The following is a 27,698-nucleotide window of genomic DNA, read 5'->3' on the forward strand; positions in this document are numbered from 1 at the left end:
CAGAAAATAAGCCTATTGATTGTCCTTCTGTGTGCAGCCCTCTTGCAGATAAACCCTTTGTTTTTTTACATTGCAGCTTATAGTACATGGTATTTATATGCTTGTCAGTATATAGACTTTACATGGCACCACTTAACTAAAGTTGTTTGTATTTTTCCATGAAATTTTCAGCATGACTTAGGGAGGGGGAGGAAAAAAGGCAATTTAGGAGAACATATCTTTTGCCTTGAGAGAGTTCTGAATAAAAATGTGCAGACATATCTTCAGATCACTGTCAGAGAGATATCAACTTAAAGGTTTATGTTGGAAAGAAAAAGACTTTGTGGATCACTCCAATTAATTTATATCTGGGTATTTTTAATATGTTGGTGCACAAAATTAGAACCTGGAGAACTTGTTAGTAAAACAAAACTTCTTAATTCAACTCAGTTTCATGGAGAAGTCTTCGTAATCTTAACAAAATTGAGTCTGTTGTATTGCATATTCATAGTAACTGTGCAAATGTAATGTAAAAGGTTTTCTTTGAGAGTTCATGATAAGTTTGACTTCCATAATAACACCCAGGATGTCACCAGGAGCTGGGAGGAAAAATAAAGTTACTATTTAAAATATAGTCCTCTGGTTAATATAGGGAAGAGTATATGATTCCATCCATGTTGGTGGTCTATTTTATTAAACAGTGTTTGGAATTAATTTAAATGTCAAAATGACACAGCTCTATCATTTTTGATATTTTTATCTCCCCCCCACTCTTAGAAAATGCATCTATAGCAATTGAGTGCAGCTTCTATTTAGTGTACTTTAATTCATCAGTGCTGCAGTGAGTAACATCTGTTAAAAGAAGAAAGGAAAAGTTAGCTTTTAGCTTCTTTTAAAAAAGGCTACTAAATGTAAATTAGCTGTGGCTCTAAAAAACTATAGGAGGAGACATTTTTCAGGTTATAGTGTGAAACTTTTTCTTGTCAGAGATTTGACAAAGCCTTGACAAGATTTGACCCCATGCCAACTTGGAGGTGTACTGCAGATTGCCTTTTAATTTAAGTTATGAAGTAAACATTGACAGTCACCACTTTTAAATTTGATCTCTCAGTTAGACCCCTCTCTGCACTAAGAAAATCATGTTGGCACTTTACAAAACTGTAGCATCCAACACAGGTGAAGCAGTTCAGTCTTAGACTAAATGGAGCAAAACCACATTTTATCTTTATTCCTAAATTGCGCTACTGTCTCGTATTTTGCAGGGCTGTAGCACAATTAGGAATATACTCAAAACACCAAACCATATTTAACTGTCTGCCATTTTCATGTAGTAACGTGGTTCTGCAATACAGTTGATTTTTCGTTGTGTAGACATGTGACTCTTAGGGAGGAGTGGATAATGTGGCACCTTTTTATGGAGCATTTTATGTATTAGTAATTTATATGTCCTCAGGTGTATCTGATGGTGATATTATTATACAAGATCCTTCCATGATGGACACATTATAAATGTGTGCGGTAGTAATGTTTCACTAGTTTATTACTAAATACTTTGACTTTTTTTTTTAACAAAAATGGATTGTGTCTGAAACACTTAAAAAAGATAAGGGATAAAAGAGTTCTTTGGTTCAGATGTCATGGATTTACGATGGTGATGGAGCTATTCACAGATGCTTTAATTTAGTAAAACAGGGAAGTAGCTTCTTAGATTATGGATTGGGCCTTACTGATCCTATAATGTTCAGTCATCATTAATGTGTAGCACCTTTACCTGAAGACTTGCCTTGTAGATGGGTCATGTGGATTTGTTTCTTCTGACTTTATTTCAAAATTTTAAAAACATAAAAGGTACTGTAAGGCATGCAGCTCAACAGGTAGTGTTTTGCACTGACACACACACATGTAAAAAGTGTGTGTTTTTCCCCACAATTGCTAAGAGAGGAGAGAACTCATTTGTAAATACAAGATCTTGGGATAAGAATTTCAAACTGATCAGACATTTCCTTCTGATTAAACATCCAGCTATTTGAATGTCCTTTTAAAATAATGCTTCTTTTTTTTCAAGAGGTGATAGATCACTAGGATTATTCTTTTAAATGCAAATTCAGTTGTTAGCATGCCAGATGTATGGGATTGATAGAGCATGGATATGTAATACTTTAACGGGGGGGGGGGGGGGGGGGAGGGGCAACATTTTATTTGTTGACTAAGAAGTATAGTGCAGTCTCATTTCACTAGTAATTAAACAGATGGATAGTGAGAGACAGTCTTTCCTCCAAAGAAGTTCCAATCTAAATAGACAAAAAAGACAAGGTGGAGGGGAAACAGACACAGGGAGGGAATGTGACTTGTCTAGAGTCACACAGTAGGTCAGGGTATGACTACACTGCAAATAAAAACTTGAGGCTGGTGTGTGCCCGCTGACTTGGGCTCCCGGAGTTTGGGCTGCAGCCCGAGCTCTGGGACCCTCCCACCTTACAGAGTCCTGGAGTCTGAAAGTCTACACTGCAGTTAAATTGCCCCTTAACCTGAGCCCCACAAGCCCTAGTCAGTTGGCACAGGCCAGCCTCAGGTGTCTAATTGTCGTGTAAACATACCCTCAGTGACAGAGCAGGATGTTGAACCCAGATCTGCAGAGTCCCAGTCCACTGGGCACTGTGTTCTGGTTGAATGAACAGCAGTTCAGTTAGTTTCTTTTCCTAACAGAATACAAGTATGTGCCAAGTCATGGAAAGCCTATACTCTACTGCGCTTATTCACAGTAACAATTTCCTTGTATAATTCCCTTACCAAAATCCTAGCTTTTCCCCCAGCCAAATAGTAAATTAGCATGAAACAAATTGTATGTTCCTAGCAAATCAGCAATAGGCTAAATATCCTTGTTTTTCAAATTGTGTAGTAAATATCATTACTGGGGATTGTATAACAGTGTTATCTGTTTAACTAAATCCTGACAAAGAATGCTCAGGCATTGTGGAACTCAGGCATTTCAGTTAAATAATGGCTAAAAAATAATAAATCAATAGGAGAATTTGGTCTTCATCTAGTTAGTTCAAACCTGAGTTTTAAACTAAAGGAAATATATTAATTGTTCTGGAAAATATGCTTAATATTTGAGTACAGATTTGAAACTGTTGATATTATATACATCAATTCCAATGTGCAGTTATTTACTTAAGGTATATATGAAGGAAAATTATCTAATTTCAGTCTGGAACTTTGAACCATTAGAGATGTGTATGCAAAGATGTTTGAACCTTTCCTTGATTTGAGCCACTGAAATATAGTACTATCTTTAATAAGAGGGATTCACAGTTATCTAAACAGTCTGCATTTGAAAAGCTTTTCATTTTCAGTGTGTTACAAGAACCACATTGCTTGTTTTTGTATGACTGGAGCAACCACAGTATTGTGTTCTTGCTGTAGATTTTAATCTTATAATATTGACTGCATGCATGCAAAATTGTTATAGAAAACTCTGAAAGCTACAGGCAAGTCTCATTTCTTCTATGCAATTCTGTATTCATAATAATGTATCTATAAATAGAGTCTCATCTGGGCGATCTGATTGTATAGCCCTTCAGAGCCTTTAGGTATCATTGTATTTCAGTTTTTTGTTTTCTCATTTTAATTATTTCATGGGACTCAATCCCTGTGAGTAGTTAACTCTGCAGGAGGCTGTGAGCTCTGGTCCTGATCCAGCAAAACACTGCAGAATGTGCTTATCTTCATGCAAATGCATAAGTGCTTTGCTAGATTGGGGTAAGAGTGCTCAGCATCTTGCAAAATAGAATCTGTAATGGTCACAGTATGAATAATGGATTGACTAGCCCGAGAGACTAATTGGATCAGTAAAATATGTAAATTTTATTGCCTTCACTATTTGATTTAAGTAACATGCAGTCTAGGGTTCCATCGTGGTTATTTATTGCTCAGTCTCATAAGTGTTTTCAAAGACTATAAACTTAATCTGAAAGTATATCGGAATTAACAATTTCCAAAACTATTTGAATGCAAAAAAATTCAGTGGAGCCATGACCATTGATTTCTCTAGTTATAGCAGTACCTATTTGGCCTGGGTGTTCAGTTTGACTTGAAAATGAGCAGTCTTACTATAAAGAAAAGAAGGGAGTTTGCTGTATCTGAGAAAATATTAATATGTACACTCTCACACAACAGTATTTATTCTGGCCCAAGTGTCAGAAATAGGCAGAATTCAGAAACAAAGTTCGTAGAAGTAGGGTATGTGCAATTAGTACTCTCTGCCAAAATGCTCTTCTGCTTAATTTAAAAATGTCTATTGTCTATCTTAATCCCCTACAATCAAAAGGTAACAAGTTAGATCTGCCCCCTCTGCATCATTCTGGCAGCTCCAAAGTCCCTCCTTCATTTAGAAAAGAGGCATATTTTTAACTTGTATTAAAGTAATTCATGTTAACTGATGCACACAAAATCCTAGTGAAGACAAGGCAGTTACTGTTTTAACCCATGTTAGCTGGTTGAGATAAACTCTGGGAGAAAGTGTAGGCTCCAAGATTTGGGACCTTCAAATGGCTCCTTTGCAGCTCCATTCCTCAGCTGCATCCAGTGCTTATTGGGCACCACTGAGGAATTAAGTTCAATTTGTTTGAATTTGGGTTGTTTTACAAATGCTTTAAAATTTACATCTTACTAGTAGCATAATGGTTAGTGCCAGTCATAAGAAGAAAGTTCCACTCAATATATTTCAGTAAGAGCCTGCAAATGACTTTGTTGTCTTCATGAAAATATAGCATCAGAAAGCTGTCACCTGGATTACAGTAGTGGGGGAAGGGAGGTATTTGAATGAATGAAGGGGCAAGCAACCCTATTTATTTCCATCCCATACATTGTTGGTTCAGTGTGGCCTTTTGAGTCCTATTCTGATGCCTTTTATGCTCATCACTCTTACCTATAGATCTGGTGTTGAGTATTAAAACTGCATTTTACTGTGCTGCCATTGCTGCTTATACTCTCTTCTCACTCTTAAACCTTCATACAGCTTTTTTTATTTTGATCCTGTGTGGCTAGTTTTATTTTTTACGGTCATGGCCTATATTTGTTAACTTTGTTCATGTTTTAAGTCATACCCTTTCCAAACATTTAGGTGTTTTTTTTTTTCTTTTGTATTCTTTACAATTCTGACAACTTTGGTTCCAGTTCATCTGATACCAAAAAAATCTGTGTAACTAGATTTTTTTTTTTTTTTCAAATGCAGATTGTATCTTTAAGTAGATCTCTGATTTACTCAACTTGGTTTACTAAATCACAGCAGTGTTTTTGCCGAGTATCACGGATTGGCTGACAGTTGGTCTAGTGACCCAAAATTGTAACCTGCTTCACATTCAATTTGCAAAGCTTCATTGCAGATATTTAATGTACTACTTAAATATATTGTATGTATGTGCAATATATAAAAAGTTGTTCACATATATACATATATTACTTATATTTATATATAAATGGCTGGAAACTCTGACCCATAAGTGCATTTCTGTTAAATGTTTGTCTAGAGTATGGATTTGGTTTCATTTGTATTAAAATACAGTTAGCTGAGCAGTTGGTCACATTTCATTTTATAAACCAAATAACTTTTGAATCTGTAATATTTTTATAGATTTTTCAACATTAGGATTATTTCTGCCTTTGCAGTTTTACTAATAGATCACTGAATGCTTTTGGCATATCTTCCCTTTTTTTTTTTTTTTTTTTTTTTGTTACTCTCTGTGAAAATATTTTTCAGGCTTTTTGACAAGGTGTTCTTTTCCAAGGAAACTCAGTAATTCTTAGGCCTGAAATTATACAACATTTTCTCTAACTAATGAAAATCAAATCCAAATTCTTAAATTTGAAGGATATACAAATGTAGCACTTAACAGCTACTTATAAATCATTCCAAAATTTTGAATTTGATTGACAACCTATTATTTGTTAGTACTGATGGCCTGTAATGTATAAAATGAGACCGAATGCTAATCTGTGCTTTGCCTTGGCTTTCTGCTCTGTGTTGTCTTGGTGTTTGCATCTTACCTCTTATGTCTGTGCTGTTTGTTCCCTTCCCTGTTCTCTAATCCTGCCCTTCCCTTCCCTCTGTTCCTTTTAATTGTCCACACTGACCCATCAATCAACCAACAACGCCCCCCCTTTCGTCGTGGTGATCTGCCCTGCTCTGATTGATGGCTCCGTTGCTTGGGTGGCTGTGTAATATGATGGACCAGTTCACCCAAATATGGCCTTCTTGCTGACAGGTATCACTTCTGTGAGAAGTGTTTCACTGAAATCCAGGGGGAGAATGTTACCCTGGGTGATGACCCTTCACAGCCTCAAACGTAAGTAATCATGATTCTTCTTAATGTTACATTTAAAATCATGGAAAAGAATTTTCGGTCTTGATTTGGTTGTCTGAAATTGACCATTTACTGCTTTTAGGGTAAACTAAGGGAAGGTGCAGTGTTTCTTACTAGGAGAAGGTTTATATGTGTACAGATGATTTACTGTTATAGTGTCAGACGATTATCAGTATTCTGTCTTCATTTCTTCTATTTGCCACACTCCCAGATAGCTGCCCATGTACTAATGATTTCAGAGACTGCAGACCCTAAAAAGTATAAAGAAAAAGCAAGTTTTAATGATTCATTAATCATTTGCATGTGCTAGTGAAACAAGGCAATACTTCTGGAAAGCCTGATCTGTTACCTTCTTGAAGCACTCATTTCATGAATGAATGGTATAGCTTGTTTTCAGCCTGCCAGACTGGCTTTAAGTGAGGTGCAACAAGGCTTACAGTCAAGACCAGCTATTTTTGGAGAGAGCTTCTTTACTTACTGCAATTTTTCTAGGTTTTTTCATCTTGTATTGGATCTTACATTGTATATATTTGCGTAGTAATCATAGTGCTTTTAGTTTAATACACAATTAACTAATTATGCTAAGTGTGAAAAAATACACACTAAAATAAAAATGAGTGGAATTGCTTTGTCTAAACAAAATGTGAATTCCCCTGGTGTGCTTTCTTCTTCAGACTTGAGATTTCAATCATTTGCTGCAATTCAAGTAATCATAATAAGGTCTTAGCTTCATCTGATGTAATGCTGGCAATAGGAAAATTTCATGTTAATTCTTTCTCTTTAGAACAATCTCAAAAGATCAGTTTGAAAAGAAGAAAAATGATACACTAGATCCAGAGCCGTAAGTATTATGTCATTTTTTTATTAAAAAAAAATTAACCCGACTTTCTGACCATCACTGTGTAGTTATTACAGCTTCCTTCTGTGGCCAGCATTTCAGAAACGGGAAATTATATAGCCAGAGCAATCCTCTTCCCCATCTCCACCCAAATAGGTAGCAAAATCTCTGTATAGTGTTCTTAGCTGTTTGTATGGCAACTTTTAAACATACTATATTTGGGGGGAAATGTGCCTTTAATATCTTGCACTTTTATAGAACTTTTCATTAAAATGGGGTTGCAACCCACTTTGGGGTCCTGACCCACAGTTTGAGAGCCACTGAACTAGGTGTTAGGATGATAGTAAGCTTGAGCAACTTTACTCAACCTGTGTTGCAAAGGTTAGTTGAAAACTAAAATAGATGGAGGTCATAGAATACCTGTTGTTTGCAAGCAGAATTACCTAGTGCAGTCAATAGGAAATTCAGCTTAAATATGGATGACTGGTAGGACCCAGGGAAAGCGTCTAGAAAGTAAGAGTTTGGACAAAGGACCATTCTCATTCTCTTTTGGGCCCACAAAATTTTGACAATTCCTTTTTAACTTACGTGTATTATACACATTTTTAGATCTTAAATATAATGGCAGAATATTTAGTTGGGGTTGGTCCTGCTTTGTGGACTAGATGACTTCCTGAGGTCCCTTCAAACCCTGATATTCTATGAATATATCCAGTTCATTTTGGTGTAGAAGTATTTTTCATTGGTCTATAAATTTGGCTTAATGAGGTTACTAGCCAGGTAATTATATTTAATTGATACCCAGCCACACAATCTTGTTTTACTGTTGAAAGGTAGCCCTCTGGAGAATTACCTGCCTAACAAGCATTGACCTGGTTTTTGTAGTTTCATACTCTTTACCTCTAAGGAAATTAAGGTAGCTTTTTTTTCATTTTCTTCCAAGCTTTGTTGATTGCAAAGAATGTGGTCGGAAGATGCACCAGATTTGTGTGCTACATTATGATATTATTTGGCCTTCAGGGTAAGTAGCCTAGATGGGTTTTAGCCTTTCTTCTGCAATTATAATGAAACTCTTAACTGTGTAGATCCTGTTGAACTGTTGATTTACACACAATAATCCTCTTTCAGGGACCACATATAAAGAGAGAAACCATGTGTAAATGAATTTTTAATTTGGTTGTTAGTAGCTCCTTTGCATATTCAAGCTAAAATATGTGGAGAGAAACTTGTTCACAAACATTGTTTCCTCTTTATGGATTACTTACTGTTTGTAAAAGTTGGATAATGGTAGGGGATAAATATTAAAAGAAATATAAAATGAATGTGCAATATTAGTTACTCATTTGGTGGAATGAGTAAACCAACTCTAAAGCATCTAACATTTTCTGAACTTGATATACTTAAATTTGTTCCTAAACCATATTACATGATGAGACGGTAGTTTGGGATGCAAGTCATTTTTTTCTGACTACTACAACTAAGAGTAAAAGTGTTTAATGATGGATTAAGCTACCTGGGGCTGTTTATACTAAATTATCAGCAAAAAATTGTTGTTTTACAGCTTTGTCTGTGACAATTGTCTGAAGAAAACTGGTAGAACACGTAAAGAGAACAAATTCAGTGCTAAGAGTAAGTGTGTGTGGTTTATTCATATATTTTAGAATTTCTTCAACCTTTATCTTGCCTGTGCTCCCACCCCAGTACCTTCCATTACAAATCCTAGTATATGTTAGGCTTGCAGAGGAGATCTCCCCTACCACTGGTGCAGCTTCACTAATGCTAGCAATATTAGGAGTACTAGTGCAACAGTGGCTGCCATTATTTTACTCAGTGTCATGTAGACCTGCTCTTCACAGGTCTCGATCATTAATGCCTGTGCCCTGGAGTTGCACCATGGATAGTGCATTGGTGAGAGATTTCTCAAAGGCTAGTGTATGCAGAACTCAATGAACAGCACAGAATTCACTGTTAAGTGGAAGTGATTATATTGGATGGTGCTGAGAGCTGAATTTCTGATTTTGAGCAGTTTTTTTGAGGGGGGGGGGATTGTTTGTTTTTTAAAATATAAATATAGTATTTTTATTTCTGAGGTATAAAATAAAGCAGAAACTCAAAACTAAACACATAGATAACGGATTAAACTTGACTAGTTTCCATGTAGCCTTAAAACAGAAATAAATGTCTGACATTTCTGTGCTCGGCAATCAACAAGAATTAAGATATATAAGTTGTGCAGACTCATACTGTTGTAGTCCATGCACTTCTGGTATAATTCAGGAATGTTAAATGATCAGTTGTTTTCTTTTACAGCTCTCTCTGCTTTTTGAATTAGTATAACGTAATAGAAATTCTCAGTCTGAATAGACGTCATATTTAGTTGTCACGTTTTTATGTCTAGAGCTTTTCTAAAATAAATTATAGTTTCAAATTTTTGTCATGCGGTAGCTGAAATATTAATTAAAAAACAAAAGCTTTTAGGCACTTAGGGCAAAATGTTTTTCAGTTTGCTGTGCTAATCTTTATTGCAGCTTGTGTACACATTAACTCCACAGAACACCAAGTGATGTCAACAAAAGTTCCAAGTACAGTACAAGTGCTGAATATACAATAAGGACCAGCACTGCAGAATATGGCATTCATAGTGTAGAGTGGAAAAACAAATTAAACATTAGAAACCTAGGAAATTCAGAGTTAATTTAAACAAATCCAAATGTTGGAAAGTATGGAAAGGCATACAGACAACCTTAACTTATTCCACTATGATGATGCAGCCTCCAAACTTTCTTCCTTTTCCTTTTCATATTTGAGGCCTTTATTTTGAACACTGTAGTTTTGTAATTAAGGGTTTGCAGAGTAAGCATACACCCCACGTTGTATAAAGTGGTATTTTTTGGATCCAGGACATTTTTTAAAAAAGTTTAAGAAATTCACAGACTGGAGTGAACATCTCTTCAGTTTGTAAAAGCCAGAGTATTGATCCAGTGATTACAACTCACTGTACTCCCATCTTCTCTTTGTTATCTTTGTTCGTAAAGGCAGTCCATGCACAGACTTTTATATACAAGTTGTAACTGTTCTTTGTCAACACACTCATTTTCACTTTTTTCATGCATGTGCCATACATTTATGAGCTAGTCTTGGGAGATGTTTGTAAGTAGATGCAATAATTCTTCTTTACTGATATTTCATTAATTGGTGGCATATGGAGTTTTAGGGTGGGATTTTCATTGGCCTAACTCGGCTTTTATTGACGTCAATGGCAAGTTTTACCATTTACTGTAGTGGGAACTGTTAGGCCAGTGCTGCGTGCTTTTGAAAATCCCATGCATAAAGATCATGGAATGGTGGCCTTCAGTATTCTGTTTGTCTACTCCGGATTTTATTAAGTACAGTTTTATTCTCTGGACATTTTATGACTGTACAAACCCCAGCCATTGTAAGATTAAGAATAATGTATTCTGGTGTTTGTGGTTGCTGTTGAGACTAACCTGTTATGGGTGGGTAAGGTTTTTTTTAGAATTTATTCCCCTTTGCCTCCCTCAGGACATCACTACAGGGGCAGAGTTAAGATTGTCTGAGTGTATTTCTGTACTTGGAAATGTTTGGTTTCTTTTAAGTTCATTCACAACTTCGAGTTTCCTGGTGGATGGTGTGTTTTTTTGTGTGACAGTATTCTTGTAAGATTTTTTTACCCTTAAGCTGGTGGTAATGCATCAGTAACCTAACTTTAAGTGGGTTTTTCCTTGGTTTTTATTGCATTTTTGAAGTATATATGTTTCCTGGGCACCATGCTGGAGGGGAACTGGGACTTCCTGCATGCCTCCTAGAGGGGGTGTCTTGAAGTGGTGAGAGGACTCCCCCACGTCTCCTTTTGCCCCAATCCAGCAAGCCTTGTATTAGTCTCTTCTTCCATCTGACAAGTGTAGTTAGGCTCATAATCATCCTTGACAAGCCAAAGTTTCCCCTCTTTGATTCCTACCACTTGTTCTGCCTAATTTCCCTGTATTGCCCTCTTCAGTCCTCACATCTCACTTCCTCACACTTGGCTCTCTTCTTTCCTTCTCTGATCCAAGAGGATTTCTTCAGTCCTCCAGTGCCATCAAAAATAGTAATAAACAGGCATGACACCTCCCAGCAAGATGAAACTGGATTGTCTAATTTGATCTCTTCATACTCTCCATAAGAGTTAAGGTTTCTAAATAATTTGTCTGTAGAAGGTGTTCTAGGGATTAAAAATACCTAATTCATAAATTCACAAAGAGCTGCATCTGTGTGCAAAGTTTATAATTCTTAAAACCTACCATAACCTAAAACACGTGGGCCAAAAAAGTACAAGATGCTAGAGGACAATATAAAACACATGTATTTTTATAAAATGGCATATAAAGATGATTAATCCTGCACATTCCTCTTCATTTAATTTCTTATTCTATTGTAAGCATTCCAATTTGCAAAAAAAAAAAAAAAAAAATATTATTTCTCCAATAAAAAGTTAGCTGTACACTGAAAGTAGGGCTAGTTACCAGGATAAAATTAACCCCAACACAGAGGCGCTTGCAAGGTTCTTTGCATCACTTAAGTCCTTAATACGAGGCATTGTCATAGAAAGGACCTTGCACAGTCTAGCTGCACGTGGGTGGCTTTTCAGAGGTCCTGGCCAGTATAATGGGTAGCAAGAATATTCTGTGGAATCCAGTGGGGCTGGAATTAGAGATGCTGCCTCACCCCGTGGCTTGAAATAGTAATAACAAACACCAAATACATGGTTTCCATCATCAGCACCCCAATTGTAAAATTTGTTCCAGGACCCTTAAATCCCTACAAAAGCTGCAGTGATGGCATAGGAAGAAACATAATGCTTCCCAGGGTTCCCAATAGCATTACTTAAAAGGGAGGAGGGAGAGAGCAGGGAAGTATATCTAATGAAAATATTATCTTAGAAATTAACGATAAAGAATTTTCAGGTTAAAAATGTTAAAATACAAAAAGAAGAATATAATTTTTTAGATTTAAAGTGGGGGGAAAAAAATTAAACCATGAAAAATAACTAACTTCCACAGTTACTTAGCACATATGAGGTCCAGACTTTGTTTCTCCTATCTCTTGGCTGGGGATATTAATAAATTACATAAAAATTGCATGAAAAGAAATACATATTAAAGGAAAAGCAAGCTCTAAGTAACGAGAAATGAACAAGAAAGATTGGAATTGAGAGAGGAATGTATTTTGTTCTTTAGAAGTCATAGGTTCTAACAGTTCAAAAGGTTTTTATTATGGTTTAAAACTGGAACATACTCGTATGTTTGGGAATTTATAAACAGATATTTGATACTTCTATAGTTCACCATTTAAACTATATTAACTTGTAAAGCAGTGAATTACAAGTTACATTTACCACTAAGAGGCTTCATATGCCTAGATGCTGAAAGAATCTCATAAATGTCTGATTTTACGTGCTATACAGTATGCTATGTTACCAAGGCACAATAATTAATACAGTGTCCTAAACAGCCTGATTTACTTGATTTTTGTGGCGTTGTCTGACTGCTGGTATTTTAATAGTAGGTAAAGAAAGACAAATCCTGTATAAAACTAGACTTCAATTTAAGTTTGTAAGGTGATGGTGGTAGTTTGATATAAAAATACAATTTTTATTTAATCTTATTTTTGAATCAATAATGTCTCTTCTCTATGGTTGTTTTTTGCATTGGTTCCATGACCCACATTTTCTTAAACCAGAGGTTTTCAAATTCTTTCAGAGTATGGATCATATTTTAATTGATATTTTGCATTTAATTTAATATAAGTTTTGTCGGGGCTGGGGGGATAATTTTTACAGTTTCATTTTCTTCTTCAGTTCATCTTCCCTATCCCATGTTCCTCTCTCCTTTCCCTGCTCTCTTGTAAATATTGCCTGGCCATCTGGTTTCCTCCTTCCTGTGATGTTACTCTCCTGCTGGCAGCCCCCTGAGGTGGCTAGCAATCCTAGCACACTGGTGGCTTCAGTTCCTAAGAGCAGCTTCAGCTTCCCTTCTTTCTCCCACTTTCCCCAATTTGTTTTGGTAGTGGCCCGTTCTAGAGATGTAGAAACAAGGATGAGAAGATGAAAAGTCAGTTCTATGTATACCACAAGTTAAGAACCACTAACGTAAACAGCAAAATTTGCAAATAGTGTAAAAGAACAGGGCTTTAAAAATGCATTTGCCCATAGAAAGCTTCTCTGGGCAATTGCTGTCAACTTCTACAATATCCAAGCTTCTTTTTTTCTTTAATTTCAAACATTCCTGGTTGCAAAGATAAACTTCCAAATATAAATCTAATTTAACTGTTACAGTGTCATCTTCCTAAATATGTAGAGAGATGGCTCCAGTATCTCTGTTGCTGCTCAGAGCTCTGGTCAGTTTTCACTCTGCTGCAGTTTGGCAATCTTGTCAGTGTTCACTATGCCTGTTCAGAATCATTTGGTCATCTGAAAAACTGACAAGACTCAGGTCAGTTTTACTTTGCTACTTGGGAGAATTATGATCAGCAACAGAGGAAGGATCTGGAACTGTGCAGTGGGGGAGACTTGTAAACTGACTACGGAAGAGTGGACACGTCCCCATTCAGCACCCAGAAAACTTAAGGGAAGGACAGAGTAGCAGAGACAAACTTTCCCTCATAGAAGGCATTTGATTAGTAGAAGGTAGAGGAATGAAGATCCCATGCCATCATCACAGCAACCAGGAGGCTCTGTTGAGGGAGAGACCAGAGAGAGACAGTGTGCCACTTCTGCTTTAGGTTGAGCATTTCAGATTTGTCAGACACCAACTAGCAGGAAAAGATGGAGATCCTGAACAGCAGTTTGCATTTTCTTTTCCAGTGGCTGGTTGGCTTCTCATCTGAGCATTGCTCTTAAAGAATGGTATTGCTATTTGGCTATTAGGTATAGTCCTCTTGTCATTTAAGTGTCTGTTAAGATGTACCTATCCCTGTGTGTGAGGGGAGACAGAAATTGGTGGAATAGATTAGATAGGAATATTGCAGAGAGAGAGAGAGATTTGGGGCAAAGAAGTGAGAGAAAGAGCATTCAGAGCTAGACAAATTCAGACTGGAAATAAGGCATACATTTTTAACAGTGAGAGTCATTAACCATTGGAATAGCTTTCCAAAGGTTGTGGTGGATTCTCCATCCCTGACTATTTTTAAAACAAGATTGGATGTTTTTCTAAAAGATCTGCTTTCAGAATTATTTTGGGGAAGTTCTATGGCTGTTAGACAGGAAGTCAGATTAGAATGATCACAATGGTACCTTGGGGCTTTGGAATCTATGAATCTAAATGTAAAACTAATCTTTACCCAGTCTTCTCTACAATACTACCCTTACTTTCATACTTCTGTTTGAAAAGCCCAAACCAAGCATGTTTCTTGCCAGCAGGGAATAATCATTGTTATACCCAGAAAAAGCACTCTGATACTATGGTGATGGTGTCCACATAAGAACCTAGACAGACAAAATATAGGGGAGACTGGTAGAGAACACAGTGTAGGGTTGGTAAGGGAGTCAAGAGGCTGGAGGAAGAGAGAGAAAAGAGGAGGCAGACACCAAAATAATCATGGAAAAAAGAAATCATGATCTGTCATAGGAAACAAAATTAAAATTGAACGAAGCTATGGAGGGAAAAAAGGTATAACACAAGCAAGAAGCTTCATGGACTGCTGGCAAAGTGGGCAACTTCGCATGGGAAGGGCTCTGCCTCCCCCGCCCTGCACCCATGGGGGAGGTGCTCGGGGTGGGTTCGAGCTCCCCAGCCCCCAGAGGAGGGGTAAAACCACCCTTGGCTGCATCAGCCACTGGAATGGTGCCCTGGCCAAGCTCCACACATGGAAACACGTGACCCACAGGCCATGCAGGTATCAGCCTTCGCCTCCCCAGGCCCGCTGGCTTGCAAGGCTGGATGAGTTTGGGGGTGGGCCCAGTGGGATTGGGGGCAGCGGCTGTGGGGGGTCTGGGGCAGCGTGACATTCCATCCTGCGGGGCGCAGCAGGGTCACGCGGTGGAGGCTCGGGCACGTCTCCTGCTAACTTACAGTCGCTCATTAAAATCACCAGATGAGTTGGCTGCAGCACAGTGGGCGGGGGCGCCCCTGCTTGGCTCTGGGTTTTAATTCCTTTCCACTGTATGTAACCCGGCCCTAGCAGCTCCAGTTGGGCTGGGGAAGGGGCACCTCTCCCTGCCTGAGTGGCCTGTGATAACCTGCTGCGTGACCACACGACTGAGAGGGAACTTAGCCCAAAGGTACCCCAAGCTCAGGGTAGTAGGTGCCGGATATGTTTTTCAAGCTTTAGTAAGGATTGTCTTGAAAAAGAAGTTTAAAAACTCCTTCCATAGCTTTTTATAGTAACTATGACCTGTAGCTGACAGCCAAAATATAGTAGCCTGTTAACAGAGAGAACATTAACATTTTTAGAGCAGTCAAAATGCTTGGCTCTTAAGGATTATATTTTAGGGTAAATGAAGGATTGATAACATTGTAAAGAAATATAGCAATGCTTGGGTCGGCATGGATATTGGTAATCTCTTGCAAACATAGTTATATTCTTGCTCTATACATCTGTTAATTTGGCCTTCTCCTTAATTTCCGTCCCTTAGTGTGTAATAGCACAGAGTAATGAAATTACCTTGAAAGGAAGTGGGAATCACTTGGTAGAATTACCCATTGAAAGATGTTAAAATGAGGGCAAAATAATTAGTAGAATTAATTACAACTGCTAGCTAAAAATATGCTGGATGCAATTAATTAGTTTCATATAATGGAACTTTGCACCTTTTTTCTACGTTCTCAAGATAGAAACATTGCCAAAATGAAATACCACTTTTAAAGATGATCTGCAGATGTAAACGTCAAAGCCCAATCCACTGTAATATGATGTACGGAATGTCCCACATCATTGTTCAGCGTATTAGTATTAAAAGTGGAAATGATACAATTTTCTTTTTATCGAGTTCCTCTGGAGTCAGCACGCAGTCTCCCATGTAGTGACACTCCAGCGTGTGCTGTGCTAATATCCTAACCACAGAATCCCACTAGATTGTGGAGTTAGACTATCAAGGTGTTTAGGAAGTGGTATACTTAGGGTTAATTTTTATAGTCATATTTTTATATATTGTATATTTTTTTGTATTTTCATATGAAATAAAATCTTGCAATGTAAGCTCTGTAGGTAGGAATGGTGTCGTCTTTTGCATCATAACTGTCAGTGCACTCTTGGGTTTTAAAGTAATCTTCAGGTGGGTATTCAGTTCCACTACAATGTGAATACCCTAGATGGTCAATTATAAGAGACAACAGTCTTGCCTCTTGGCTAGATGGCAACTGATTACGGCAGGAGTCAGCAACCTTTCAGAAGTGGTGTGCCGAGTCTTCATTTATTCATTCTAATTTAAGGTTTCGCATGCCAGTAATACATTTTAATGTTTTTAGAAGGTCTCTTTCTATATAAGTCTATAATATATAACTAAACTATTGTTGTATGTAAAGTAAATAAGATTTTTAAAATGTTTGAGAAGCTTCATTTAAAATGAAATTAAAATGCAGAGGCCCCCAGACCAGTGGCTAGGACCTGGGCAGTGTGAGTGCCACTGAAAATCCGCTCATGTGCTGCCTTCGGCACACGTGCCATAGGTTGCCTACCCCGGATTACGGTTACAATTTTGGCATGGAAGGAATTTTTAGTAAATTTCATTGCAGAGGTGAGGGGGGGAAAGAAGATAAGTCATGAAAAAGGTCACCAGTTAATGTAGTTTTTGCTACGTAAATGAGGATGGGTGCTGAATGGTGAGGCCTCTGCGGGGGGAGATTGAAGAGTAATCCCACCCTGCACTCACCCCACAGACTCCTGTCCCACAGAGTTGGGCCCAGCTCCAGGCATTCCAAACTGGCATACGGGGTTGCAGCACCACTCGGATTTGGCTTGTCCACCTCTATGGAGATGGAGGGGTGGACAGGCCAAACATGAGTAGCACTGTGACCTTGTGTCCACGTCACAACACCATTTGTTCTGGGGGCCTAAGCAAATGTGCTTTTACAGCCATTTTTCCAAGATTTCACTGACTTTATTCAAATTCACATTTTTGTGACCTCTGTGACAAATCACATAGCCCTACAACTGATGAATAGTAGCTGCAGAGGACTGTAAATTAAATGTAGCAGGGTAAAATGCGTGACCATGAGAATGCATAAGTGAATTATGCCACCACTTTGATTTTAGGTAGGGAGGAAATATGCTGATAAGATTTGAAAAATTAAATACAAATTACTACTTGGCAAAATGTATGTAAAATTGTATAAATGATCTAAAAAAGCAGTAGCAATAAGCCCTACAACATAAGAAACTCTCATTTTCACAGTTTAAATGACAAGGGTTATTTTTCTTTAAAAGTAAAGTTTTGAAAGACTTTATATTTTGAATTTATTAAAAATTGTATCTTTTTGTCTGTAAAGTGTACTTTTTTTATTAATAGTTTTTAAATGTTATGTTAAAAAAAACTGAGTTAGTGGAGCAGGGATATACAGTATGTGGACTTTAACCATTAGGGGCTTCTTTGCCAGGGCAAATAACAATTAAAGCTCAATATGAACATTTTTATAATTTTGTAGATTACTCAGACTAAAACGTCTGTTTTAAAAACAGTAAAAGCTCCATTGAAGTCGGGAGGCTTTTCATTTCTGTTAACTTGCTTTGCTTGAAAAGGTGTGGCTGGGAGCCAGATTTATAAACTGATGTAATCTCTGTCAAACAGCCAGATGAGTGTTTTTCTTACAAGAAAAATATTGCAGTATTTAAAAAAATCTCGTACAAATTTTTAATTACCATGAAAGCCTCCTTTTATTAGTGCATTTACAAAGTGTTTTTTCCACTGTGGTGTGGTTAGCTTGCCTATAAGAGTTGTGTAAATTTAACTTTCGCTAAAAAGGTGACTTTTTATTTTGGCTGTAGAAGATAACTCTAATTCTCATGCAATAGTAAAGAAAACTGAAAGCATCATTCTAGGAGCAGTGAGTCAGAAAGATCTCTCTGACGCTGTGTTTCAGTTTCCCCAGACTTTTTATCACTACTTACTTGGTCTTTGATATTTTTTCCCCCTTAGGGCTTCAGACTACTCGTTTAGGAAATCATTTGGAAGATCGAGTAAACAAGTTTTTGCGGCGACAGAATCATCCTGAAGCTGGGGAAGTTTTTGTCAGAGTGGTAGCCAGTTCAGATAAGACAGTAGAAGTAAAACCAGGAATGAAATCCAGGTTAGTCCTCTTTTTATGGCAGTATTTTGAAGTATATATCTTGTGTAACTTTTTGCCTGCCTAGGTATAGTAGAACCTCACTAGTTTGCACTGATTTGGAGACGCTTCATAAATTACCAAAGCTTGGTAATTGGCAAGCAAGTGAACAAACATAATGAAGATAATACACCATAAAATGTACTTCGTTAATTTATTTTGGTAGTTGTATTTTAACTTTTAACTTACTTATGACACTGATATATTCTGTAGTATATTTTATAAAAATAATGGGATCTTAGATTATGCAACGTTGAGGTCTTGTATTACTATTAAATCTAGAAGAGGTGAGGGAAAACTACTGGTTTTGTGCAGATTGTAGGATGCGTAATTTAGTACAGTGCAGATTAATAAAGTTCTACTTTAGTAACATTTCATTAACTATGTTGCCTTTCTGTATACATTGGCTTCTGGAAATGCTTTTATAGTAAATGGGCTATTTCATGATAAATGGGATGGTTTTTGAAAGGCTTTATCCATAAAAGTACTTTAGTTTTACTCCACAGATGGCAAAGTGTTGACTGCATTTCACTTAGTAACTTCAGTGTGTTATAACTAATGTACCATTTATTTAGAGGCTGGCAGTTTCTTTGGACAATCTTGTGCTTTGTGTTTGCATGTTCAATCATAAGTTAATTGTATGGGAAAACTTTTGTCTCAAGGCTTTATGGAAACTGACCTTGCACTGTCATGATACTATTTTAATATGATTCTATACTCTGCCACAACTGGTACTTAAATTTTTCTGAAGAATTAAATAATGTTGTAAAGATCTGCTTCCTTTTTGATAAAATTTTAGAGTCCATTGATAGATTTCTTCCTTTTCTGCAGGTTTGTGGATTCTGGTGAAATGTCAGAGTCCTTCCCTTACCGAACCAAAGCTCTGTTTGCTTTCGAGGAGATAGATGGAGTGGATGTGTGCTTCTTTGGCATGCATGTACAGGAGTATGGCTCTGACTGCCCACCTCCAAATACCAGGTACTTTTTCATTTCTAGAGTGACTGGTGCACATGGAGCCTTTTAATACTTTAAATACAGGCTAGTTACACATACTTCCACATACTGAAATATTCGTGGCACACGCAGTCTTACTATAAAGTTAAGTGTGTTGAAGACTTTTCCACATTAAAAAAAAAAAAAAAATTGACAGTCAAAATGTTAGGAAGTACATAAAATTCAAATCTGTCTGCTTCCATGCTTGCATTTTCCCTGGTCTCTCAATATCTTTGCCTGTTGTCCAAAAGGTGAAACACTAGCAATATTTCACTTTTATTTCAGCAACTTTACATCATGTACTTTGACATGTCTCTTTGGTCAGTGAAAAGTGCTTCTCCTCTTTGAAATCAGCTGCAGTCTTTATTTTCCAGGTCCCTGCCCAAAGCAACCAAGTCAGTGGCTATTGTAAAAGCTGAACACCAGCCTATGAAATCTAATGTGGTTTGTATTTGAATAATTTTCTTTTTTTGTTTTCTCCCTGATCCTCACAGGCGTGTGTACATATCGTATCTAGATAGTATTCATTTCTTCCGACCCCGCTGCCTCCGAACTGCCGTTTATCATGAAATCCTTATTGGATATCTGGAGTACGTGAAGAAACTTGGGTGAGCAAAAGTTGTCTGAATTCTCTGCAAAGTGATGCTGTAATTCAATGTCATGTGAACAGTATGGTTATTCTATGTAACTTTAATTCAAGAGTAGACTTCTCTCCTATTTTGATTTGTTTAAGACAATCTCTTAGCTTCCTTCCACCGTCTTCTCAACAGTCTTATGAAACAGACACCTCTTCTCCCGCAGTGGAGATTAGGGTTTGGATTTCTGCACCAGTGAGCATATAGTGGTTTTTTCCCCATACTGGGAACGTTTTTCCTAAACTTCTCTTTCCCTTTTTAGACTGAGAGAATCTCACTCCCTCCAGCCACTAAACTGGTGAGAGAGGTGGGTACTAAATAGCCCAGGCAAAGCCTAAGTTCCATGATTAGACCATGGGCCCTTGTAGATATAAGCTATTACTGCCATAAAACTCCCCAACATCTTTATAAGGTAGTGAGAAGTCTGAATCCATTTCTAAATGTGGTTGGGTTTATGTATAGAAAAGGCAAAGGAAGTTAATTAAAATGCCAAATGAGTGTTAATTGAGATGTTACTGGTTTTTGCATGTAACCTGCAGGTATGTGACAGGTCACATTTGGGCCTGTCCCCCAAGTGAAGGAGATGACTATATTTTCCATTGCCATCCCCCTGATCAGAAAATACCAAAACCCAAACGCTTGCAAGAGTGGTATAAGAAGATGTTGGACAAGGCATTTGCTGAGAGGATCATTCATGACTACAAGGTTTGTATACCTTTTACTGGCTGGATTGATTTTACAGTGTTCATTATATCTAGGCTACTTACTACACTTCTTCAATATAAGGGAAGAGGCAATGACTGTTCTGGTTAATGTTTTATAAACATTTACATTTTTAGCCATTATCTTCCCTTGCTTACAGTTTTCTGCAGCTTTCACCTCTGAGGTGACAGCCTTTTAGTCTTGGTCTCTGCCTTTATGGAAATTTTTTGTGAACATTTGAGCAAAACTAATTCAGCCAGGTTTGGCTAGAGTGTGGGAAATAAATAAATATAAATATCTAGATAGATAGCTATACAGTATATGGATATATATTTTAATCAGGCCTATTTGAACAGGAGTGGTCCTGAAATGCCTGGAGTTGAAAGATGAGTTTTGGCATGGAAATAGCCTTTGTCAAGGAAAAGTGCTATGGAGGATGGTGGCAAAAATTGGTTTTGATTTGACCAAGTTATGACCCATTGAAAATCTCAGGCGAAGGTGTACATTACATTTGAAAGGCATTTTCTCACTAAGTTTATTAAGTCTGATGCTAAGGAAAGTTATGCTGTTCACTCTTAATTAGCTAACTTAGCTGAGTAGTGAATGAAAGGCTCCATAATGCCCTTGTCACATTCATTGCTTATCTTGTAATGGAAAAGCTGTGCCACTTGTAAGTTTGTAGGGGAGATGTTCTTTCCTAGGGGTATAGGACACATGGCTAACGTTTAGCCTAATAGCCAGTTGTTGTTTTTTCTTTCAAAAATCTCTACTTTGAGAAAGAGTTCTCTTCTTTCAGTAATGGTCCCTATTGTATTCCACTGAGAGTTACAAAGGAGAAGGCTGCTAGAGAATCTGTTCTTTTCTGATCATACAAATACTTTTGTTTTGAAAAAACTAAACATATGTATATATTGCTAATAACTTTATAATCATTAGGTGTGCAGTTGTATTTGTGACAGTGTTTTAGAATACACTCTAAACTCCTCCATGTAGAATCAATTCCTTCCAAGTGTCCTACTGTGTACTAAAAAAGCTTTAAGCCATGTGAGTGCAGCAGGTGTGCCTCAGGTTCTGCTATTGACTTCAGGCTCTTTTTTTTTTTTTTTTTTTTTTTTTGGTACTTCATTCAACCATTGTGTGACACATTTAACAGGATATCTTCAAACAAGCAACTGAGGACAGGCTGACAAGTGCCAAGGAGCTGCCTTACTTTGAAGGTGATTTCTGGCCAAATGTGCTGGAAGAGAGCATTAAGGAACTGGAACAGGAAGAGGAGGAGAGGAAAAAGGAGGAAAGTACGGCAGCTTGTGAAACAACAGAGGTAAGTTAACCTTTGCATACAATACTTGTCCCCAAATCAGAAGGTTGTCCACATTGCTAATCTCATCTAGAGCTCATACCCGATACTGATAATGCAATTCAGAACTAGAAGAAAAAAATATTTTTTGTCTTTCAGTTGAGTTTTTAAACCAAGGTTCCCATCAGCTACAATTCTGGCTTCTTTCCAGATAAAAGTTAAAAATTCTGTGACTCTTTTTAAATAGAGTAGTAAAAACTTCCATGTCACAGACAACGTTCCTACTTTCTTTTAAAATGCTTTCTAAAACCCAAGGATGTCTGTGAGCTATTTTGGATTGCATAATGGCTGTCTGGTTTGCTTTACAGCCCTTTCGCTGAATTTCTAAATTCAAGCTACCTTAAAATATCTGCATTTTGAAAGACACTATTTAAAGCCTGAATTCTTCTTTCTATAGCAAGCCTATTCGTGTCAATTTGCAGTGATAGAGGATTGAAATTCAAATGTTAGTACTACTAATTACTAATGTTTTTTCATTGACTTAGCCCATGATTCTAGATGGTATAGTTTCCTCCAGTACCGAGCATGTTCCAGTCCCCAGAATCATCAATGGCACCAGGGTGTTTACCTCTAGCTTCCCTATCAGCCCCACCCTATTCCAGCAAGGAGTCAGTGACCAAGATGACAACCTCTCTCTAGTCTCACACCATGCCCCATCATTACAACAACTGGGACCCTCCTAGCCACTTTCTGATCCTCAGCCTTCCTGGTATGGCTACCCTTGGGTGCAGCCACTTTCTTCCATTCATCAGGGATGCTCTCAAAAAAATCATGACAGACAACATTGTGAAGGGTTCAGTCAGAGACCCCCTTGGGACTGTCACCTGATGTGCTGAAATTACCTCTGAACCCGTTTTCCCTGCCAGCTTGGGACTCCAGAGCCCTGCCTTGTTGAGCTGAACGCACTAGCCTGCTGCAACACAGACTCGGGGTCTGGGCCACGCCCCCAAAGCTGCAGACTTTAACCAAAAACAGCTCAGCAGGTTACCTCGCCAACACCCATACACCCAGTTCCCAATGGGATCCAAACACCAAATAAATCCATTTTACTCTATATAAAGCTTATACAGGGTAAACTCATAAATTGTCCGCCCTCTATAACACTGATAGAGAGAGATGCACAGCTGTTTGCTCCCACAGGTATTAATCACTTACTCTGGGTTCATTAATAAACAAAAGTGATTTTATTAAGTATAAAAAGTAGAATTTAAGTGATTTCAAGTAATAACAGACAGAACAAAGTAAGTCACCTTCAGGGCAAATGGTCCCCCACGGAAGCTGTACTCCACATCAACCTTTTGGAGGTAAGAGCCGTCAGAAATTCCTGCACACACTTTCTCTCATTCATCAGGGATACTCTCACAAAAATCAAGACAGACAGCATAGCATGCATGTTTTACATAAATTGTCAGGGAGTCGTCAGGTCACCCTCTTTTTTGCATGGAAGCACTAAAACTCTGGAATTGGTGCATTCTCCACAGTGTACTCATATCAGCCATCAGTATGAGCTCAAAGGCTTTCCAAATGGGTCTCAAATTGCATTAACTGTTATCATGCCTGTAACCTGCTGCCTCCATCAGGAATTTGCACACACTCCACATAATCCATCTCCACCTCTGTTGCATTTGTTAAAGATATTTCCATCTCAGTAATCTGCAGGACAGCAACGTGGGCCTCTGCTCATACTTTCGCGGAACTCTATGTAATTACTTCAGATTCTGCTTCTGGTGCCAACTTCGGCTCATTGGTGTCATCAATAATAGACTCCGTTCCAAAGCCCCAGCCCTCCTTAAGGGACACTACTGTGAAGTCACCTACAGTGGAGCACCCATAGGGACACTACTCAAAGAGGAAGTTATGCACCTTGTGCAGTAACGATGGTGCTTCGAGATGTGTCCCCCATAGGTACTCTGTGACCCGCCCTTTTGTCCTCTACTTCGGAGTTTACAACAAAGGGGCTCTGTTGTAGAGAAGGAACGGAGAGTGGTTTGCCCACACAGCTCTAGGTAGCCTCATGGCAGAGCACAAGGGAAGGAGAGCACGTGTGCAGGCTGAACGGACACTGCCACCTAAAATCTCGAATCGGGCGCAGATACACCTACAGTAGAGCACCGATGGGGGTACACACCTTGAAGAACCATAATTATTGCACAAGGTGAGTAACTTCCTCTTCTCATTTTAAATGTAGTCCATGTGAATACTGCAGGTAGGTAATTAGTATTCATGTATTAATGTTTGATAATTATTTAATTTATCTGACTCAACGTAACTTAGATTGAAGGAAGTAGTAGGAAACAAGTGATTGGACAAGGAGAAAATCATTGTCATCAAAATGTGGTTACAGTAATTTTTAAGTACAGGTCTTCCAACAGTTTCTCAACATAAATTTCCTTCAGGAGTAGTTTTTTCATTTTTAACACCTTCAAAATGGCAAAGATCAATCTGCAGTAAAGACAATCAGCAATACTAACGGCAAGTCAAAGATTTAAATTTGATTAAGTTGCAGGCTTCTTTTATGTTTCAACATAGCACAAAATGAACAATTTAAAGAAATGATTGAAGCACTTCTCTGAATATGCAGATTTGAACTTTTAGGTTCACTACCTGATGTTGCAAGTGAAGAGAAGAGAAAAAATTTACTAGCCAAAAGAACCAACAATTGCATTAATGCAAGATAGCTGGCTGAAAATGAGAAATGGTCTGATAAAGGCTATAAGTATCCATACTGGGGGGAAATGAGTTCCTACTTAATGCTAGTGTTTCTGTGTCTAAAAAGAAAACATAACATTGTATCCAAGTTGCTGAAGGTGCCAATCCAAGAATGGCAGAGAAGTGTAACAGTGAAGACTTTTCCCTTTCGATTAGAAAATGCAAACAGAATGAAAAAGTGCAGACATCCTAAACTTCTCAAATGCATTCATCCTAAACTTCTGTCACTGTTTCAAATCTCATTGAGAAGGAAATTGCACCTAATAACGGGAATGTCAAAACTGTGGCCTCGTGATTTGTTTATGTAGCTCACATGACATAGTCAGATTGTCCAAAATCTTTAAATTTCTACCTCTCACGTTTTTGAAGAGCAGCTTCCAAATGTGAGCTGAGCATAACTGATGCAGTGGTGATGGTCTCAGTCTGCTGGCTGCCTGAAACCATGAATGAGAAGTGTGGATGCCCTATTAATCTCTTTGAAGTGTCATCTCTGCAATCCAGTGAAAACATTTCAGTGTCAAAATTGACTAGTTCAGTGCTGAGCATTTTAGCAGATAGACTGAGCGGGAGAGTGGGAGTGAAGCCCACAGCAAAGTTGGAATTAGGAGTTGTTGCAGAGAAGGAAATGCAGAGGGAATAACATAGGTAATACAGACAGGGAGGAGGGAAAGAAACAGAAGAAAGAGGTTGGGGAACCAAGAGAAACAAAGCAGAGATAGCAGTGACCCCACTGTAAAGTGTATTTTCTCACTGAGTAATGCGAAATGCAAAAATAAGATCCTGAATAAAAAACAAAACAGAACCCCTAAAAGTTTAGTTACTGCATAAAAGCCTTATTTGCCTCTTGATCTCGCTGCAAACTTCCCAGTGACAATATAAGCAATTGCTATGGATCGAAGGGAGTACAGAGTCCTAAATTTATATCAGGGACCATAATTTACCAGAGAATTTGGCACCCCTGCATAACACAATCCTCAGGTACATGATGCAACCATGATGGTTGGCAGCCCCTACCTTTCCACAGCCCCCCAGCTCATGCTCTCCACACGCACTCACATGGGGAAAAGCTGCTCTAAATTCAGACAGCCACTAGAAGATTCACCACTCCCCTTGTGTTAGGAGGGTTTGTGGGTAGCTACTGTTGCATCTCTTCTCCCACCACCCTCCAAGGCTGGAGCCTACGCCCCGCTGACACTTGGCTACCCTAATGCTCCCTTGGTACAGTTGGCACCCAGCACAAATGAGTCTGTCTCTCAGGCAGCTCTCATTTACCACAGGGACCATCCTGGTGCCTGGATGGTGCAGAAAGAGGGGAGTGCAAAAAGGCACCTTTACTCTCTCCTCTGCTCCAAGCTGCACTGAACTGTTCTTGGTTGCTGTTGAAGACAAGCCCTGTTTTTCTGCCTTTGCACTCAAACATAAATGTTAAGTCGCACTGAATAGGTGGAGGACTTGGATCAAAAAATACCAACATTTTACTTATCAAGGGCCTGTATAGACAGGCACGAAATGTACAAAAGCAATTGAAGGAAGTTTTGAAGAGCCTTGTCAGATTACAGGCTGATAACACTATCACCATCTCAGAGGGAAATCTAGTTTGGTCTAATTGACAGCAAAGAGCTGGAAAAGCAAAAGGACAAAACCAAAAAATTATTTAAGGAAGCTATGGAATTAATGACTGATCCCATACACAGAGGTCATAGGTTGTTCACAGACTAGGAAGAAGAGGCTGAAACATGGCTGATAGAATATAACCCGGACTTTCCTCACTCTCCTAGCCTTTAAGAGTGAAAAGTTAGATTTCTGCCCTGAACATATGGTTTGCAAAGGAGACTGTATCATTGTTGCATTCAAATTTTGGAAGGAAAATAAAGGAATGCAGGGCAGTTGCATTCGGAATGTGATAAATTTTGAAAAGACCTGCACTTCCGTCTGACTCCCATCAGCAGCACTATAGTGTGTTTTTAATGCATTCACATGGGCTTGGTCAAAATTTCAGTACAAGGTAGATGCTGAAAAAATGAATGAATTGATAAAAGAATATTGGTATCTAAAGGCAGAAGCAAGAGAGAGATAATCCTAACTTGTTAGAAGAGTGGAGACTTTATTATGTTTACTGAATTGCAAGCTTTTCAGTTTAAATGGTGTTTGCCTTCGTGTTGGAATAAATTGCTTACAAAGAATATAAGTGTGTGTGTTTCATTTCATAGAATTTTCATGGGTGCTTTTGAGTTGTGGAAATCACAACTCGGGGAGGGGGTGTTTTGGGAGGTTTTTGACTTGTTCATGTTTTAAAATAATTGTCAAGGGCATCTAGTTCCAAAGAGGCAATTTTTTTGCCTGGTCTTATAAATCTAAACATAATCTGATCTGTAAATGGGCATAGAAATGCTTTAAAAATTATTATTCATACATAAAATTGATCCCTCAGTCAGCTGTAAAAATCCATACTGATGGGTTTTAAAAGGAAATTATTGTCCCTGTGCTTGCCTCTACCATTTAATACAGTCATTACGGTCTGATGTGTCACGGCATCTGCCTGGCATATGCCTTGTTACGAAACTTCTAGTGGAAAGAATTGTACATGCGCAGTAGCCAATTTTCTGAATGAAATAGTGTAGTCTTTTTAATTTTAAAGCCCCCAGAACACTCATCCTTGTCTGCACGTTGAGCCTCAGGGTGCACAGAATTTCAGAGCTGTTCGAAGTGATAGAGCCCAAAAAAACATCTGAAATGCCAAGGCGATTCTGTTAAACTCCTAAAATATTGGTGTTGTGTAAAGAACTGCTGGCAAGCTGTGAA

At 38.1% G+C, this 27,698-nt stretch overlaps 1 protein-coding gene across 2 annotated transcripts in view; it reads left to right on the forward strand.

Moving 5' to 3' along the window:
- Positions 1 to 27,698, forward strand: part of CREBBP (CREB binding protein) — a 175,561-nt gene that overhangs the window by 141,193 nt on the left and 6,670 nt on the right. For both annotated transcript variants that reach the window (XM_054041404.1, XM_054041405.1), the window contains exons 20-28: positions 6,246 to 6,326; positions 7,129 to 7,185; positions 8,126 to 8,203; positions 8,744 to 8,811; positions 18,314 to 18,464; positions 19,332 to 19,478; positions 19,988 to 20,101; positions 20,668 to 20,833; positions 21,984 to 22,151. In XM_054041404.1, coding sequence (XP_053897379.1) covers positions 6,246 to 6,326; positions 7,129 to 7,185; positions 8,126 to 8,203; positions 8,744 to 8,811; positions 18,314 to 18,464; positions 19,332 to 19,478; positions 19,988 to 20,101; positions 20,668 to 20,833; positions 21,984 to 22,151 — 1,030 coding nt within the window. The remainder of the gene's footprint in view (positions 1 to 6,245; positions 6,327 to 7,128; positions 7,186 to 8,125; positions 8,204 to 8,743; positions 8,812 to 18,313; positions 18,465 to 19,331; positions 19,479 to 19,987; positions 20,102 to 20,667; positions 20,834 to 21,983; positions 22,152 to 27,698) is intronic.

The sequence above is a fragment of the Malaclemys terrapin genome, chromosome 10, assembly GCF_027887155.1.
Source record: "Malaclemys terrapin pileata isolate rMalTer1 chromosome 10, rMalTer1.hap1, whole genome shotgun sequence".
Taxonomy (NCBI): domain Eukaryota; kingdom Metazoa; phylum Chordata; order Testudines; family Emydidae; genus Malaclemys; species Malaclemys terrapin.